Source organism: Schistocerca gregaria, chromosome 3, assembly GCF_023897955.1.
Source record: "Schistocerca gregaria isolate iqSchGreg1 chromosome 3, iqSchGreg1.2, whole genome shotgun sequence".
In the NCBI taxonomy this organism is placed as follows: Eukaryota; Metazoa; Arthropoda; class Insecta; order Orthoptera; family Acrididae; genus Schistocerca; species Schistocerca gregaria.
Genome location: NC_064922.1, coordinates 852,486,490 through 852,507,398, shown reverse-complemented (window position 1 = coordinate 852,507,398; position 20,909 = coordinate 852,486,490). Strand labels below are relative to the sequence as shown.

General features: G+C 37.7%; 1 protein-coding gene across 1 annotated transcript in view; it reads right to left on the bottom strand.

The window, feature by feature from the left end:
• LOC126354799 (splicing factor 3B subunit 1) overlaps positions 1 to 11,946 on the bottom strand; it is a 66,755-nt gene extending 54,809 nt beyond the window's left edge. The window contains exons 1-4 of the mRNA XM_050004712.1: positions 11,595 to 11,946; positions 10,949 to 11,127; positions 10,729 to 10,815; positions 6,974 to 7,100 (exon numbers count right to left, since the gene is read on the bottom strand). Of these exons, the coding sequence (XP_049860669.1) occupies positions 6,974 to 7,100; positions 10,729 to 10,815; positions 10,949 to 11,127; positions 11,595 to 11,622 (421 nt within the window). The 5' untranslated portion in view covers positions 11,623 to 11,946. The remainder of the gene's footprint in view (positions 1 to 6,973; positions 7,101 to 10,728; positions 10,816 to 10,948; positions 11,128 to 11,594) is intronic.
• Between the last annotated feature and the right edge of the window lie 8,963 nt (positions 11,947 to 20,909).

Here is a 20,909-nt window from a genome sequence, read left to right as displayed (position 1 = left end):
TCGGAATTTTTGTAAAAAAGAAGAAAAACCTAAATAATTTATTAAATTAAGAAAAACGAATTTAATTCACATGGGTTCTACCAGTTATGTGATGAAGTGCTGTAGATAAGCAATCAAAATAAAATATCTGTCACATTATCCTAACAAAAATATTTTTAAAAAGCATTTTTGTATAGATATGTTAAATATGTATTTTTTTATAATGTACTTTGAATGATATTTTAAGTTTTACAGATGAACTCATATTTTTTGAAAGAGAAGCAGATAAGTACAGATATGAGATGTCCATACACACATCCATAAAAAGAGGTGATAAAAAGTAAATTTTATTCCCTGTAGTTGTAAATTATCTTTGGATACAAAATACCATGGATGTTACAAGTACTGTTGTACATTCAATTTCATCTTGGCAATATCAATGTCATCATTTACTTCTGTGTAAATGTACTTTAAACTGAAGTCACAATACTGTAACCACATTATGTACAAAGGACATTCAAAAAGCTTTGCACAGTCTTCTCTAATTTTCTTATTTTTTGCAGGAGGACAATGAAATTTTTTGTGAACATACTTGGAACATTTAGCGATAAGACGGTATATAAAATTATTTTCTTTCATTTACAAGTGAGCCATAATGGACATTGAAGTAGACATGTTGTGACAATGGTAGGTGATGGAGTTCCTCTTCAAGACCAGCAATGACTCTGCTACATCGATTCACGGGAAGTTGCTCCCAGTTTATGGGGAGGACACAGTGGATCGCAGCAGTATCCAGTTGTAGTTGAAGAGGATTAAAGAAGGTGATTTCTCTCTGGACAATCCATGATGCGGCAGATCATCGACGGCAGCGAGTGATGTGAATGAGGAAACCATTGATCAAATCATCAAAAATGACAGATGTTTGACGACACGACAGCTTGCTGAAATGACACCTTTGTCACTGGGTAGTATGGTATCACTGGTATAGTCACTAAGGTGCCTAGATTAATGACAATAAAAATGAAAATGATGAGGAAGAATGTGTGCAAGGGTCTCATGAAGACCTTTACTGAAGAGTGGAAACAATGTTTTGATGGCATCATTACCCAGGACGAAATACGGTTGTTTCTGTCTGAACCTGAGAGCAAAACCCAATCCATGGAGTGGCGTCATCCGGGTTCCCCTTGGAAGAAGAAACAAAGACTTTCACGAACAGCAGGCTGAAACGTGATCGCCGCCTACTTCTGGGGTCAGTGTGGTGTCATTTTCATTGACCTTCTAGAACCTGACTCCATAATTAACCAGGACCATTACTGTTTGTCATTGGACAAGCTGTGACATGCCATCATGACTCTCAGACCTCAGCTTCAGGTCAGCTCTCATCAGATTACACCATGAAATGCCAAACCCCATACAGTCCTTACGACGCAGGAGAAAAATCAGGACAATGGGTTGGAAAATTGTTCCTCACCCTCCCTAAAGTCCAGGTTTGGCTTAGTCTGATTTTTACCTCTTGGTCATCTGAAGGCCCACCTGCACAGTAAAGCATTTGATAGTAAGAAAGACCTTATTTCCTGCGTCAAGCAATGGTGTAACAGTCAATCCCCAGAATTTTACCAAAGTGCATTTACATCATGGAAAGAATGTTGGGCCAGACATGTCACAGCACATGGAGGCTACATTGAGTAGGCTCAATGTATAGCTAAATGTTTCAAGTATGTTGACAAAAAATTTCATTCTCCTTCTGAAAAAAATAAAAAAATGACCATGCAAAACTTTTTGAGCGCCTTTTGTACTTCACATTACGTCAATGTAAATTTTCTGTATTAGCTCAATTTATATCTTTTACAGTGGGTATCCTGATTACGCCCTTTCTCATTTGATAGGTAAAATTAGTCAACAAAAAGATACAAAGCAAGACCTGTGGCCATTTTCAAAAACTTTGTTTTAATGCTTGCGTCCCTGCTCTAACTTATAACATTTTAATGTCTTAAATGTGCTGTTCCTTGAGTGGATAATAAGTGCAGGACTTTACTGTGAAGACTTTAAGGAAAATCTACTTCAAACAGTGATTAGTGAGAAGAGTTACTCCAACTCCTTAGGCACTCAATTATAATATAGCTTTGCTATTATAACAAAATTACATAACTCCAAAATAAATTTTCTTTTATGTGTTTTTCCAGTAAATTTTCATGCTTCTCATACATAACTTTATATACATTATGAGAATGTACAGTTATTCCAATTACTTATAGGGGCAGAAATAATCACATACAATTCATTTGTCCACGGTACGTGACAAAGCATTTATCCATGTGAAGATTAACCTTTCATCTATTGCATTCAAAATAAGATACTCTGTTTTAGGCTTGGTCATAACAGGCTTCACATGCACATGGTGAAACTTTGTGTAGTTGTGAATTAGTTGGCCTTAGCTCAGTTTATGATGTTGTGTACCTGGGGAAACAATAGAAAATATCAGGAGATGAATCTGAATCATTTCAAAGATACTGTTTCCACAAAAGAGCTATTTTCCTCTCAAGTTTTTTTAGCGACAAGGACAATACACGTAAAAAAAAGTGCATCTATCTTATCAACTACTCCTGGAAGCCTTAATTCTGTATAATCTGTATCAGCAGAATCCTAAGCTAATATTTTTGATGAATGAGAATTCACTTTCTTGGGAATGGAACTAAAGAGAAAAAGTGATGCTGTGAGACAATGACTAGTTCGTGCTTTGCAGTCACACTAGCACAAGTGTGCTGTGTACCACATCAGAATTCCTTATAGTCAAAGATGTTACTTTTTTTTAAAATTCTGAATTAACACTCACTTCACTCAACACATGAATCATTACAATCATTTTGTTAAACTACCACTAGCTAGGTTATGTTCACACTGTAGGCACCACTTCGTGAACTTACATCCAAAGACACCTGCAGACGCAATAAGTCTATATTCTCGGAGATTGTCAGGAAATCAATGAGGTACAAAATACCATATTTTACATGCTACGATGACTACACCCCTCACAAAACCGAAACAAAAACAAATGCATTTCAGGGACTGCATGATCAACATAGATAAATCAGTTAATGTTTCAATATGTAAGTCCCATTCTTACTTGTGTGTTACTTCACCACAAAGCTCTGCGTGACACAGCTATGTTCTGTGGGAGAAAGTGAGAAGTGAGGCAGGAATAACAACGAGGTCATTAAAGACACAGCACAAACTTGGATAGGGAAGGCTGATAAAGACACCATTACAATAGTGCCTTAAGTGATTTATGGAAACCAGGGAGAACCTAAAGATGGATTGCACGAAGTAGATCTGAAGCACTGTCCTCCTGAATGAGAGATTTGTGTCTTAACCACAGCATCACCTCTCTAGATAGCTTCCACAGTCAGCAGGCCCAAAACAAGTTGCAAAGAAACAGTGTATGTACCCTATGATTCATGAAAAGGGGACACTCTTAAACAGATGAGACTAATATACAAAGAGACAGAGAAGTTGGCCAGTAATTACCTACACTCACCATCAGTGCAGGGAACAGTCACACAAAACAATGATGAAAATAAATAAAATAAGAAAATAAAAAACCTTCATCAGGAGGGGAGAGGGAGGAACAAAATTAAAAGTGGATGGAGTAAATGGTGTCAAAAGATTGTGCATCGTAAATACTGTGTCAACTTCAACGCAAAAAGGAGAGAATGAGACGTAAACAGATCTATGCTAGATGAGAAAGATGAATAACAATAATGAAGAAGAGAAAAATAATTAGTTGAGTAAAAGACCAAAGAGAAGATAGAGGTTCACGTAGCTTGAGTCCTATGTGATGGTGCGGGATGGAAGGACGTGCTGGAGTGCAAGTTTCTACCTGCACAGTTCTGAGTCAGAGGTGTTGGGTGGGAGGATCCAACCAGCTTGTGTGGTGTAGCAGGTGCCTAGGTTCCAGAGTTATGCTGGAGGGTATCCTCCATCACTGGGTCTTGGGCAGCCCCAGGCGGACAGTTTATTTGTGCCCATTCACAAGCTCGGCCAGTTTGGTGGTTGGCATACCAACGTAGAAGACTGTGCAGTGAACAAATGTCAGGTGTAGATGACAAGCTGTTTTGCGTGTGCCCTACCTTGAACTATACATGTTTTGCTAATGGACGTGGCTGGAGTATGTAGTTGCGGATGCATAGGGCACGTTTTGTAGTGGGGTCAGTTACAGGGTAGGGAAGGGCACAATGGAGGTGGCAACCTTTCTGAGTGCCCCATGAAAGAAGTGCCCCTGAAGATCCACCAGGAACATCCCCTGGCTTGGTATAGGTATACTGACAACAATCTGAGCTTGTCACGTGATCTCACCAGCCAATGATAGCTAATATTCTGAGCATAGGACATGCTATGTAGTCAGTCAATAACATCATTGTTTAGCTATGGGAAGCTTTCACATATAATATTGACAGCCGAATATTTTTTATTGTTTTTTCTGAAGGTGTGGTTAGGCCGGATCATAAGAGGACAGCTTAAATTGCAGCAGCTTAATATTTCTGAAAAGAACAATTATAAATTTTGCAGCTGTGTGCTGAATATTTCTTGGGTTACCTGGCCGATTACACTTGCACTTTGACTTTTCCATAGAAAAGCCAATCATGTGTGAAATTTCTCAAGAATTTACTTCATACTCTTTTTGAAAGAATTTTTAATTACTTTTTACCATCATTATTGCATAATTTTTAATCTACGAAAGGACTGAAATAAATATGAGAAACTAACCTTGACACTTGTTATTTTCCGACATGGGTTATCTTTACCGTTAAGATATATCAAACACAAATGCGCCGATAAAATTTTAAATAATGACATTAATGGTTGGTCTTGTGGACCCGAATTTTTTCTGAGTGATTAGTTCTCAAAGTTTAAGTTTTTAATGAGGGTGAATGATGGTAATTCCTGACACCCTTACGATTTGAACCAACTACATCTATTCTAAAATTCATCATGGGAGATCATGCCAGTGAACGAAGCCTCAAAGATGGTTAGTTTAATGAAAACAACAGATTTGACGTAATTCAGATGGTACAGAAATGACTAATTTCAAAAGTTTTTCCTCGTTTTTAATCAATGAGCTACTCAAGATTTTTTATACTTCTTACTCAACAGCTCTAATAAATTTTTTTAGAGCTTATAAACTGCCAACGTAAATTTACATAATGATCTATCAACTTTCTATAGAAGACTACCGAAAAGTAAACAACTCTCTAATGCAAAATGTTATATTCAATTCTCTCATTAACATCCAAGGTATGTTGGAATCAACTTCCACAACAAACTTTTTAACTATCTTTTATCTATCTCCCCCCCCCCCCCCCCCCAATAGAACACTGACCATCTCTTTACCTGCCAACTCATTTTGGGTCATTCGGAGCCTTAAATTAAGGAAATGTTCATCGACTGTTCCACACACATTTTTTCCCACTATTTGAATACTTATTTTCTACAAAACTTAAACATAGCTCTGCAACTGCCTCTTGTTTGTACTTCCCAGTCTCAGAGGATTTTGTGCTGCAAACTAATACTTTTCTTTATAACAGCTGCCACTGTTTGCCAAATCCTTACCCCGTCTTCGTTACTTAAAAAAGTACTCAGAGTAAACTATATTTTACAAAAGTACCAATTACTTTATTTAGATTATACACAGATATTTTAGCCCTGCTCATTTCTGTTGTCATATACTGCAGAACCTTCTCATTCTCATACTTCCCATTACTGAGACCTAACTTGTGCCTCTTTTTAACAACATGCTGCTGTCAAGAACTGTTTACAACTGTTATATTATACATATCTCTAGAGCTTCAAACTCTCTCTCTCTCTCTCTCTCTCTCTCTCTCTCTCTCAAATCAGTACCTCCAATGTAACTTTACTCAACTTTTCACAATACATTAAATACTAATGCTGATGCAGTATATGTTCTCTTCACAACAAAATTTCACAAATGTAAATAAATAACCACCTCAAATTCTGGCCATGGCATTTCCATACTGATTAGATGATTTCATAGACAGAATAAGAGGCACATTTCAAATTTACTTCAAATACACAGTGATAAAATTTTCCACTTGGGTAAAAGGCACTGTTTGATGAGGTGACATACTGCATTTCGAAACACTACTTCTTCTTCTTCACATTGTCATCCCAGTTTAGTAAGAATACTTCATTTAATAGTGATTCATTTTACTTGATGAGACATCTAGAATCTTTACAGGATTCCTTCAGCAAACCCTCACTACTTTGTTTTATCCACTTAAATCTTCAGCTTCCTCACTGGACCATGTCATCACACATATGAGTGCAATGGTTTCCATCTCTATTGCATACATTTACTTCATTTGCAGACTTCATGAATGGATTTATTGAAATCACTCTTTCTACTATCTCTCTCCTACATTAATTGCAGACCAGTGTAAAATCCCTTCCGATTCAACCTTTAATATTCCGTAGTTTTTACATTTTATCTTTCTGCAGAATGTTTAGTTCACTCTTATGACCCCAGTCGCACTAAGCCACATGTTAAAAATGAGCCTTCATGCATTTGAGAATTGGTATTTACATATTTTTTTAATGCTTCTTTCAACACCACCTTCCAACGTTAATGACTAATATTGGAATTTTACAATATTGCACCATCTAAATACAGACAGCATTTTCAGATTTCTGTTGCAAACTCAAGAAATCGTTACAGTTCAATACCACACATGACGAGAGTATTAATTATTTCACAAGCTATTTATTTAATATTTAATTGAAGCTACCAACTCTTACAATGCCATAAAGTATAAACGAAACACACTTCAAGGCAACAATAATCTTTCATGTCAACAACTTTACAGAATGTTTCTCATTTGATTTCTTAAGTGCCTCTCACCACATTCCAACATAAACATAATTCAGATTGTGCATGGAAATTAAATGTAGCAATAACTGAAAAGTATACTACAGTACAAACCTTCTGCGAAGGGGTCAGCCCGCTCAGGGGAAATTATCATGTGACGCCTCCGCTGTCGATACTCATCCTCCTTTTCTGCAACCGTTGGACGGCGGCGCTCAGCAAATGGGTCATAGTCCTTTTCACTCTGTAAAAAAAAAAAAAAAAAAAAAAATACAACAGAAATAATTTAGAATGACACGCTATCCTTTATCTCTAAATCAGAGTATAGAATATGGACTGATTTATAAGATTGATATACGTGTTGATGTTCGTCTTGAATATGTTTCCAAATACAGTGAGTGATTGCTTTGCTGCACTGATCTCTGCTTTTCTTCTGATTTACGAATCAAGGAACACAAGTGACTAACATGAGGAGATGAATAATGATAGTTTTCTGAAGTGGTTCATGGAGCAAGTATTGGGAAACTCTAATCAGCTGTCACTGTACTGGATAATGCTACATACCACTCATGTATGTATTAAATAGAAAGCTCCAACAATGGAAATGAGAAAGTGAACTGTTTGAATGCTTAAAACATAACACTGTTATGTGCAAGCTGATGTCTACGACAAGGCTTGAAGTCTTGAAACTAAATATGCCACAGTTAAACAGAAACTTGTTAATGAGATGTCCAACGGACACAGTCACAAGATTCTTAGGCACCCGCCATACCACTCCCACTCACAGTAGCAGAAATTCAGAGGAACCATTGGCACAAACAAAGCCAGAGATGTGGAGTAAAGCTATACACCACACAATAGCAGCTTTTAAAGCAGCCTTGGGAAAAAAAGGGGACTGAATATAGAAGGTAGTATTGCAAATATAATTATATTCTTCAGTATTTCAAGTGATTCTTCCAGGGAGCACAGCACAGATGTTGAGGAAGGAAGTGATTCTGAACCAAGTAGAATTTACCCTCTGTCATAATTCGTCTTCTTCGCTGTTTGTAGACATGGTTCGTATTTAATATTTTGAGTGAAATGTCTGCTAGACATCCGAAACAGAGCGAATATGAGTCTAATGTTGAGCTGCATATCTTAGAAACCAAAGCACTGCTGTTTCATCAGTGCTATATTGGCTTTCTTCCTACCATTATAGTTCCACAAGTCTGAATACTGTGGCATTTCAATCACTTCCTACTTACATAGAACTGGCAGGGTGAAATGACCAGTTGTCAGGTTCAGATGACTTCTAATGAAGCTGTGTTTTGTGATACTGAGGAGAGCGCAAGACGAAAATTAAATGATGCAGTATATACAATTGCAAATGTGCTCCATTAGAGAAAGTCTACTGCCTGGAAAGTTCAATGCAGTAGTCCACCATCCAGATGAAAAAACATACAAAGCTCCTCCAATGATAAAAAAAAAGATTGTATTCTTGTTTATTCCACCTCCCCCCCTCCCCCCCCCCCCCCCCATGAGAGAACATATATGCTCAGTCAAATGAAAACAGAAGTACACACCAACATTGCTGTTATATCTATGTGACCAAGAAGAGCACTATTTATGTATTCTTCTAGTCACGGCAACTTGTGTTTATGAGCAAACAATGGGCTTGTAGCTATGAACTTTGATACTTGTCCTTTTTTTGCTGGTAGAGTTCATCATATACCTGACAAAACAAGTGACAGGATTACAGTTATAACTGGACACTGCCAGAGACTCAACTCAGGTTTCCGAGCAAAAAGTGATGATGTCATAGACACTGCTGCTTAGTTTAAAGCAGTTATACAGAACATATTTCTGATTTCTAACATCTGTAATAAATGTCATCCCACTGTTAAGGAATACCACTCTGCCCAAGTACGGAAAACTGCATGCATGTTAAAGTGATCAGTAAATACTTAGAGCAGTTGATGCTTATATTACTTTCGTGTTATTGTATTTACAAGAAGGGTTTAGACCATTTGAGCACCCTGTTTGCATTGAATAACCCAATTAAACATGACTTACACTGGTTGCGCTCTTTATGCAACACAGATCGTGTAATGCAAATTCAATATTGCATGTTAACAGGGAGTACAAAAAGATAGTATGGAAATGCAAAGCTCTTGCATCTCGAGGCACCAGTGAACTGACACCATTGCCCCTACTTTGCTCCACTCTGCTTCGCTATTCTTAGCCCAGAATAGTGTCATTACAAAAGAAGAACGAGTTTCATGTAGTGAACAAATCTGCCTACTGCTGTTCAGAAGATTTTGGAAAAGGGGGGAGTGGGGGACAGGAGAGGGTGGGTGGAGGGAGGTGACTGACTATTATATTCCAACCAACATCACTTACAAAAAATCTCCTCAGGATTGAACAGCAGAAACTATACAATTCATATTAAATTCCAGGCACATAACTGGTTACAGGGGGGTAATAATCGAACCACTAAACTCCTACATGTGCTTAATTAGCAATGACAACTGCACGTACGTTGACTGACAGACATGTGGGTAAATTAGGGAAATAAGGAAGCGTCCGATCCCGCCCGTCTGCTTTGACTCATGAAGTCACAAATAAAACGGAAACGACTATAAACCACGATTCCAATATGGCGCATATAAAGTCGTTACGTACACATTATGAGGACAAAAATACATCGAAAAACAAACATACACACAAGCCTAATGACACTAACGGGACAAGCGCGGGAAATACGGGGTTTTTGGGTGAGGACAAACTAAATATAAACAAATTTAGACACCCACCACCATACAAAACGATGGAAAAACCGACATCACAAAACTCCTCAAATACCACCAAACACAATATCATCTGTAATCGGACACTTCCCTTGACCTATTTAGCTCAACAGCAGCTCCCGATCCCATAAATTAGGATCAAATACTTCCCTTGGACTATACAGCTCAAAAACCATCTCCCGATACCAATATCAACATACACAGCCACACGATGGGATCGAACACTTCCCTTGACCTGCACACTTAATTTTATCCGTCATGTCCATTCCTGAACAGAAACAACCGATTAATTTTACTAAAATTACCACACGATGTACAGTGAACAACACTAAATTAACCTTCACACAAAATCGTTAACGCACTGAAACGGATTCCACTACAAACACAGCCGACACTCGAATAATTCTGGATAATTAGCAAAAGCAAACTGAGCCTATTACACCACACAAACAAAAACCCTGAACATACCACCAGAGAGCACAACAAACCACAACACGACGACATCTACAAAACACGCCACACACACAAACCAAACTCCGCGCCATCATGACGTCACACACGACCACACCCTTACGTCACAGGTCAAAAGTATGAGAAGTTTCTCCATTTATTTTCCATCATCTTCAAAACACAAAATCTCCAACCTATAAGTACAATTATAATGTTGACGGACAGATGAATCAGCAGTGTTGCCAAACACATTATCCATTCATTTAGAACTACTCTGCAACTTGTTCAAATTAGTGTTACACAACATAGCAAATTTGTGAACAGTGTCAGTTTTCTGAACTAAGGTCAAAACTTATCTCCAGTGAGCAGCATTTATAGAATCGGGTTTATGAGAATTGTCACAAGTATGGCCAGAAATATTTGCAAGGAACAAAGTTGGGAAAAGTCGAGGACATGTTTCTAAGAAAATCATTTTTCTAGTTGAGGTGTTTATGCAGCTTCCTAAACTGTCACATCTTAAGTTTACAAGAGCACACGTTTATTTTTTTTTCTGTTTTAATACTATACCATCGCTTCTGTTAGCAAACTACACAATAAAGGACATTCAAATATGTCCTATTCACAGACAAAACCTACCTGAGCAACATCATTAAGAAGAGCAGCTGGGGCTGTGTAGCCTGCTCTCTTATTTTGGCTGAAGGATACTACGTCATAGTCTTCGTCCTGTAAACATGGAGACAAAAAATAGACATCTACATCAAAAAATGTTAACGTTATTAAAAGCAATGCGATTGTCAACTCAAAACTTATCACTGAATGTAAGAAATAAATATTCCATTTTTTGTATTTCACATACCTCAACTTCATCATTTGCAGCAATTGATGTGACGTATCCGTCAAATTTACTGCCACCTCCATCGTATATGTCACGATCATAGTATCCGCTTTCTCCTAATCCAACACGATCCTTTTCATTGACTTCCTCGTTTAAGTCCTTCTTTCGGGCTTGTATGTCGCGAATTTGAGCTTCAATATCTGCAAACGACAAAAGACGTTGAAAACATAGTATCGTCAAGGCTATAAGAAATTAAAAGAAGGACGGTCATAAGTTGTAGATCTGGTAAACATTTTTGAAACTTCTTACATCAAACAGAAATTGTGCACTGTTTTGTTTGTATACTGAAGACCATATCAAAGTCTAATCAAAACTTACATTTACGGTAATTTTGCACCGTGGAATGAATATACCAAACACTACAAATTAACTCGGGGAGACAAAGTGATAAAAACTATAACATATATTTATGCGGCTCTCATTAACTATTTCACAACAGATCATTCTGTAGCAATATTTCCACAAAAGTAAACACAAAGGTCAACTGTTCGAAATTCACAGTGTTTGGAGAGATTAACGTTGTAAAAATTTTTAAAACTCAATAAAAGTATAACAAATATTTCAATAAAGTACTTTCACAGGTATAATAAAACTTTAATTTTTTTACCTTCATGAGTTCTTGGTATGGTAGCCATTTTCACGTAACATTGATCATACGCAGTCAGCGATTGATAAACCTCTATACCACAGTCAAAGATATTACAAGTCTCGATGTACTTCACGTATTCGCGAAACCGTATCCATGAGACGGTACACAACAATTATTTGAAGTAGAATAAAATCTGATTTCATTTACTGTTCGTCAAAAAGAAAGAATCACAGTATTTCAGAATCTCCAATGAACTAAAATGTACACGGCATAACGTCCTAAACTGTCTGCCTAAATATTAGCAGAAAAATTTGTGCATACGATCACTGAAAATATAGTATGCCGACACCACACAAGTTTCCATCTACCGCTGGCCCGCCATCTGTCGGTCTATGAAAGAAATTTTGGCGACAAGCGACTACGCTCTCACAACCTCTAAGTTTATTTCGCAATATGTGTTGCAAAAAAAATGCACACAAAATACAACAAACGGACATATAGTTCATCTTACACTAAGAAAAAAATACTTGTATGAGAAGAGCAACTTCTCCACGTGAGCAGCTGAAATTGACTTTTAAGATCTCTTGCATCAGAAAGAAACCGAAGGACCTGGAATTTTCTGCTGAAATTCAGTGATATCATAGCTAACACAAGGGAAGCTATTTCCACTGTCCTGAAGAAGGAAATCTTGAAGGTAAGTAAAATATCTCTATCCTGTAATATATATGTTGTGACAAGTTACAGATAATATATTTATATTTTAGACGTGTTTGACAGTCAGTACATTCTGCCATGTCTCGATAAAGTAAAATATCTCTATCTCGTAATCTATATCTGTTGTGACAAGTTACAGATAATATTTTTATATTTTAGACGTGTTTGAAACTCAGTATATTCTGCCATCTTGTCTCGATAGCTTATTTCCTGCTCCTAGCTTTCTACTAATATGCGTTAAGTCCTATAAATAAATTCAGCAATGAACTGTCCAGAGCACTAAAGTACATTTGCCACTCCAAAATTAACTGTGCACACACAAAAAAGAAACAACAGACTGAACAAATAGTTGACTCAAAACATTTTGCACGACACGTTTGCTGCGATATCTTGTCCACACACTATGATTTATGTGTGCACACGTCACTGATGCCCACAGATTTGAGCCATTTTCCTCAAAACTCAGATTGCAACGTCCAGGTTTGCGCAGATTACGTATCTGCGTAAATCTCCTGTCCATACACAACGATCTGTTTGTGTAGAAGTGATGTGCATATGCCGTATGCCGTCTGAAAACCTGATATTATTTTAATTGTATTTTATAATCTGACTGTCCGCAGCTCGTGGTCGTGCGGTAGCGTTCTCACTTCCCACGCCCGGATTCCCGGGTTCGATTCCCAGCGAGGTCAGGAATTTTTTCTGCCTCGTGATGACTGGGTGTTGTGTGATGTCCTTAGGTTAGTTAAGTTTAAGTAGTTCTAAGTTCTAGGGGACTGATGTCCATAGATGTTGAGTCCCAATCTGATTGTTTATATTTTAAAAACTACCTCTCTTTCTGTAATTATGAAGAGAGAGCGAAATATAAATAATACAATAAAATTTAAAAATAACAGCCCCCTCCGTAGTGCTACCTGGCAGCTAGAACTTCCTTATTTGTAAAGAAGTTTCAGCCAACTGTTAGATGACTCCCTGATTGTGTATAGGTTTATCGATACTGCACCTTGTTCTGCAAGTTCTGAGTTTTTTGGTGAGAGCACTTTTAAAAGGTATTTTTGAAATATTTGAGCTTTTTAACTCTTCATCTTTTGTACCTTCTTTTGTGTAACAAACATGTGTCACTCTTTATGTTTTTCTAATCTTAATTGGTGATATCTGATTACAGGATTAGCCAAAGTGCCATACTAAATAAGGAATATGTTAATAACGATCTAGACTGTTTTATTTACAAATTATTCTCAGTGTGATATCAGTAGCAACGATACCACAAAGTAGGTGCGCTCTGCTAGGTTGGCACTATGACACCCCGACGACAGCGCCCTCTAGCCAGCGCTGTACAGCTCTACGAACTCCGCTTCAGATTCAGCCCATTTGATTCTGAGTAGACGACCAAGCAACATTGTTTCTACTTCATAGTGGGCGAGCGTTTGTAACTTGATGTACGGCTTCTCACCTATGTGCTCATCTCAGCCAAAGTTAAGTACATAGTAAAACCACTTTTATTTGCAGTACCAAGTGTTCTACCTCACCTGCTCCTCCTAGCTTCCTACAATCGGCCTACCCTCAGTTTTCAGCAGCGGGATGCGCATCCATCCAGGCGGGATACAACAAGAGGCGACGAGCAGGGACTAAACATTTTTTTCCCCTCTTGTATTCTTTTTGTTTTTTGTTTGCTACTGCTTTATCTTTTTTGTGCTAGCCACGTGTAAGTGAATTAATGTGCGTTCCCACCTTTCGGTATAAGTCTTTCATTTGTGTAAAACATGGCTTCGCCACACGAACAGGCTTTGCTGTCCGATCTTGTAAGTTTTCAGGCTCAGCAAATGTTGCTTGCTGCCATAAATGGACTGGTCACACTAGAAACTGCAGCTACTTCAGCGTCTCCGACGCCATCACCTGTACCGAGGCTGTCGCCAACAGCGCCGCCATTTCGTGCCTTCAATCCTGACGCTGAACACTGGCCACAATACATCACCCAGTTCGAGGCACACTTCGCAGCATACAACTTACCAGGTACAGAGTGGTTTGCCTTTTTCATTGTCAACACAGGTGTTGTGTTATACCGTGTGCTAGTGAAATTGTTTCCCACCACCCGCCCAGAAACTAAGACTTACGACGAAGTGATTGACGCTTTGAATTTCCACTTCCATGATAGTGTCAATGTGGTAGCTGCACGCTACAAATTCTTTCGTCTCTAGCGTTGCCCTACTCAGTCCAATAAATCTTGTTTAGCGGACCTTCCGGGACTAACTTCTGATTGTGACATTAATTGGTCATGTGGACGCTCATATGCAGATACAATGATTCGAGATGCTATTGCACAGAATGTGGTAGGTCACCGCATCCACGAGCAAATCCTCAAATTTAAAAAACCGACTTTGCAGGAAATAGTGGTTCAAATGGCTCTGAGCACTATGGGACTTGACATCTGTGGTCATCAGTCCCCTAAAACTTAGAACTACTTGAACCTAACAAACCTAAGGACATCACACACATCCATGCCCGAGGCAGGATTCGAATCTGCGACCATAGCAGTCCCGCAGTTCCGGACTGCAGGAAATAGTGGACTTGCGGGACAGACAAGATAAATTAGACATGGCTACTTCTGCATTCAACGTGACCCCAGGTATGTACTGTTAGCGCAGCACAAAATGTTCCCTCCCACTCGGCCCCAGCACAGCCAGATACACCACACCACTTGCTCGCACGTAAACAAATTTCATGTCCGGTACCTACTCAGAAACTGCAATCATGTCCAAAGTGCTTTGTGCCCACCCACTGGACAGTTGCCCATCCCATCAAGCACAGTGTAATTTTTGTAATAAGAAAGGACATGTGCAAGCTGCATATAGCAAGAGAAACTCTACTTCACAACTTGTCTCCTGTTCGCGTGACTCGTGCACGTTTCCGCAAAGTAAATCACCGTGATCATCATTCACATCAGCCTATGGGCGTTAATGCCATTTATTCAAAGCATTCTCCTTCGCGTTGTAAGACTTGTATATTTCTATTGTCTATTGTCAAATTACAATTTATGAAAGACGTTTATATTTTATTAATAGGATTGAGTAGGAATAATTCATATTTATCATGTTGAAAATAATTGTGGTAGCAGGGAACGTCTGCACCAAAGTATTGTTGGCAAAAGAGACCGCAAATTGATATAATTTTAAAAAAGAGCCGGAGAGACCGCATAAGGATACATTTTAAGAAAAGAGCGGGAAAGACCGCGCACTGATTCTTTTTGTAATGGTAGCAGGGATTGCTGGCACCAGAAAGCATTGTTGGTAGGAGAGACCGCACTTTAGCATTTGTAAGAAGTCAGTAGTAAGCGAGAAGTGAAGCGTGTCGATAGCAGGTCTGAAGCGAGAGGTTGAGAGGAGCAGTGTGCCTGCCAGCCACTAGATATCATTTACAAGAGATTATAAACGGATGTACAGAAACATCTGCTAACTATTATCATAAGACAAACTAATATTATTCAATTATTTTCTTGAGAAACTCAAGACTACTGAAGATATGTTTGCACAATGCTAGTTGACAGATTATTGTAAAAAGTAAGTCCCATTTGAACATTTGTGAAGTCATTTCATTACCAACAGTAATTATTTGAAGTGTTTTCAGAATATTATTAATTTTTGCCAGTAATGTTGCATTACTGATTATAATCCATCCCAAAAACCATCAACACAAAACTTTGCAAAAATTTTATTGTTGTCAAGAAAAAGTGTAACTATGAATTACGTAACTTCAGTCAAATTAATTAAAGAATAACGTCAGCTTTGCTATTAAAGAATAACGTCTGCTTTGGTAATAAATACAGCCACTTATTATGACAGCCCACCAGCAGTTAATAGAGTATAGTAAAACAGAGTAAGTATATTCATGTCACAGTTCGATGTAGTAGTCATATGGCGATCCAGTAACAGTAATAAAAGGTAAGGAACAGTTTTGGGTTATTGTAGATAACGACTGAGGGCCGTAACGATGACACATTCTATGTTTCGTCGAAATAATCAGAAAATCACTTTTAATAAGCAGCAATTAAATTTGTATCTGAAGATCGTAAAAGAGAATATATTTTAAAGGGAAGATCTCATTTGCTATTATTAAGCAAAAGATAGGTTACATGGGTTATTGTAAAAGGGAAAGTTATCAGTAATAAGAGGTATAGAGGAGACAGGAAGGTTTCATTGGTGACATCCAAGCGGTAAGACTCTTTAGTGAAACTACTGTGAAAATGAATATACTGACTCTGACAATTGTATGAATAAGCTATTGTTAAGTGGCACAACGCTTATACTAAACTGTATACCTTTAATTCACAGCCCATCGGCAATTCTGCTTGCTCTATTGATATTGCATTGAAAAGTATTTGTTCAGTGTTGAACCCGCTTTAAACAGTGATATATTCTGTTGCGTGTGTTAATTATAGACAGTGTCCCACAGAATAATTACTCGTTCTCAAAGCGATAAAAGTGAAGAAAATAGTGACGAGAAATTCTTTTCAGGAATAGACAGAAATAATATGTGTGAAAGACGCGGTAGTGAAACGCTAGGTGAACAGACGTTCGAGAGTAGTAATAATACAGAATCTTTTTACGAACAATCAAATTCAGACATGCCAACTGGTAAAGAGATATTAGTGCAAAATAATTTGTTTTTAAATACTACAGACGCTACATAGCCACAAATTACGCGTAGCAGACATAATAGTTTCAGTAACGAAACCACTATAAGGCAGTCAAACAGTGTGACTCTATTACGTGCCGAAACAGATTCAAATGGTACACAGCTACACAATCTGCGTAACAGATAGCACAGTTTTATTGACAAAAATTCCGAAACCACAGAAGATGTGACACGATTACAATCGTCTGAGGATGTTCAAATGAACACAGAAGTGCAATCTTTAACAATGAGTACAAATACACACAAAAGTCAATCCGAAACAGATCCAATAATGACATTTTTGCTACAAATGAGAGAAGACATGAATCAAAAGTTTAACAGGAGGGCACAAGAATCAGCAGACCTAAAAAACGAAATTACGGCAGAATGCACACACACAGATCAGAAATTAGACAAAATGTACCAAAATCTAAAACACGAAATCAAAATAGAAATTCAAACAGTCACTCAAAAATCAAACCAAGAATTACACGCCAAGATTCAAGAAATAACAGATAAACAAGAAGCATTCCCGGTAAGCATACGAGAAACAATGACAGAACTTTTCTAAACAAAACGCTCACATTGATGAACGTTTTAACAATCACACAGAAAACTGTTTGATGCGTCACCACAAACTGGTGCGATCGCAGAATAAAGAACGAAAAGAACTATCACAAACAATTAATAAACAGCGACAGGACGACAAAAAGAAAGTGTTTGCTCAGGGAAAAACTTACGTCGACAATCACATACACTCGATTTCGGAAAAAAATCGAAATGGTTAAGGAGACAAATATTCAAATACAACATAGGCTCATGGAAATCCAATCACATACAATTGAGGCGAAAATTTCTACACACACTGAAATAAAGAATATTAGGGATAAACTAACATAAGAAGTTCTGACACTAACTGACAAAATGGAGCACATAGAAATCAATCAAGACTCAGAAAATTTGAAATGAGATTTTAAGAAAGTAACCAAAAGTAATCGCAAATTACGAAACGAATTGACAGAAAAGATCAACAAACTCACTGCAAGAATAGACCTGTTAGATACTACCAATGACAGTAAATCAGATGACGTACACCAGTCTCAGTTCAACAGATTTCTAATAGTAAAGATACGTAAATTACAAATGTGCAACAAACAATCGCAGACCTAGAATCACATAATAATTTGTTACATCCGAAAATCAATTCTTTACAGCAAAGGATAGCTGATACACAAGAAACAACTGCAAACAATCAATTCCAACAGAACACACACCATTACGACATGCCTCAGATGCACAATACATATAATGTCGGTAGACTTCAGAGAGTAAGAGATCTTAACCAGGCAGAAAGACACACAAATTCATATTCACAACATTTCCTTTCAGTGAGAAAGTTTAAAACATTTAAAAACGACAGGACGCAAATACATCAACTGGACTGTATCCAACAATTCATTGCGGCACTCCCACCATCATGGCCAGTTCAACATAAGCTAGAATTTATTATTAGTTTTCTTGAAGGGGAACCAGCGAGGAGAATGAGACCAATTGCTAGACATTGTTTTTCAGTAGAAGCATTCCAGGAAGCATTTCTAGCAGCATATTGGTCAGATACCACACAGAGTAGCATTAAAGATCTGCTTATTAGTCTGCCAAATTTCGAGAAATCTACTTTCCCAACAATCACACAATTTTCCGAGTATATGGTTGAACAAAACCAATACCTCAATGAGCCATACAGTCAATCCGCATTAATGCAGCTGTGTATTTCAAAACTCGCCAGAGCATTAAAAGTGTCATTATTAACAGGCCAGCAAAAGGACAGCGTATACGCATTTAGAGACATCCTGCAATTGCTAGAGGTACACCAGGCAGATTATGCGTTTGTTAATAAGAACTTCTCATGACATAACACAAACCAGACAAACAATACTAATTATGAGCAAACACGATTTGGCAATAACAATAATATTAAACGCTTTTGCAGCGAAAAGGAAAACTTTAATCGAGAATACACACAGGGATTCAATGAACAGCAGTATAATAACAATGTACATTACAATTCAAGACTGCAACAAAGCAATCCAAATAACACGACACATATATGACAGGAAATGCCGAACCAGTCAAACTTTCACGTGACTGATCGCCAAGAAAATGCGGCAGGCGCAAACAGTTACATGGGTCAGCCACAAAATACACAAAACGAACAAAGACAGCCTTTTCAGAGAAACATGCGTGCCTCGTCATATAACCACAGTTATGACGACAGAAGGAGAGAAAACGAACACCGACCGCAAAGGACATTCTACAATGATAATTTTCATAGAAATTCAAACAGTGTACAACAACCAAGTTATCGTATGAATGTACCAGACACAAGATTTCATCCACCACTTACCACTAATAATCAAAATGGTAGAACAGTACAGCTCATAGAAAACACACAACACTCCCCGACAGAACATTTATGACTAGAGATAGCCTGTGATGAATCTCTAAATGACACTAAGTATAGGGGCAGAGAAAAGATAACGATAGAGAATGCCATTACATTCGACAACATGCAAGACACATTGTTACACGAAAAAACTATATGCCACCCAATAATCCAGATAAATTTAAAGTCACAAAATATTTGAGCAATAATTGATTCAGGCTCACCAATGCGTGTAATTAACGAAGACACATTTAACAGATGCAATAGCAATAACGATTACCCAGTATTCTCATTACACAAAACTAAAGTTAAGGGAGCATTTCCAGGAAAAATCATTGAAGTCAAAAGACAGACACTATTAACGTTTGTTTTTACAGGGCAAACTTTCCACAGAAATTGTTGGATAGTTTCACATTTAACAACTGATACAATATTAGGAATGAATTTTCTTGCACAGTACAACGCAAAGGTTGACTTTAAATCGTCATACCTAACATTACAGAAGGAAGACAGTGAAGTGGTAGTGAGATTTAAAAACACATTATCCTCAGAAGAAAAAAATTTGCATAGGATCGAGATTATTGCAGATTCTGAGGATAACGATTGTTATCTCACACTATGCACGAATACACATAACGGCATGGCAGAGGAACAGGAGTATAACGTATTACAGACAATTACACACAGGATTGGAGACAGTATAGCAAAAGACAACACAGAGCGCACAGAATTAGAAAATATTCTTGTGTAACATAAAACAGTTTTTGACAATGTTCCAGGAACGATGACAGGATTTATGTACGAATTTCAGGTGAAGCCACATGAGACTTTCAAAGCAAAACACTATCCAATCCCGCATATATACACAGAAGCAGTTAAGAAAGAGTTACGAGCAATGACTGATCAAGGTATAATTGAACCAGCAGCTAGTCAATACATAAATCCATTACACATCGTTGAAAAGGATGGATCACTCCGTTTGGTTTTAGATTCACGTGAGGTTAATAAAGTAATCATTACAGAAACTGACCGCCCACAGACGTTAGAAGAGTTACTGCAAAAGTTTCATGGCACCTCTATATATACCACCCTCGATCACAAATCGGGATTTTGGCAAATCCAGTTGCATCCAAATTGCCGAAAGTATACAGTATTCCTTTGCTTTGGTGAATGTTACCAATTTTGTAAACTTGCGTTTGGACTAACAATTTCGTCTGCAGCCTTTATACGAAGCACGAATACAATTCTCCCACAGGATCTTAAAAACAAAATTACTACATATGTAGATGACATTCTAATCGCAGCAGAAAACTGGGAACTGCACAACCACACCCTTCAACAATTACTGAATTCATTTGAGCAGAACGGTGTAACAATAAACCTCTGTAAATCTGAATTTGGAAAAGCCTCAATAAAATTTCTAGGTCATATCATTTCACAAACAGGTATTGCACCAGACTCCGACAAATTGCCAGCATTGAAAGATATCAACGTGCCAACAAATAAGA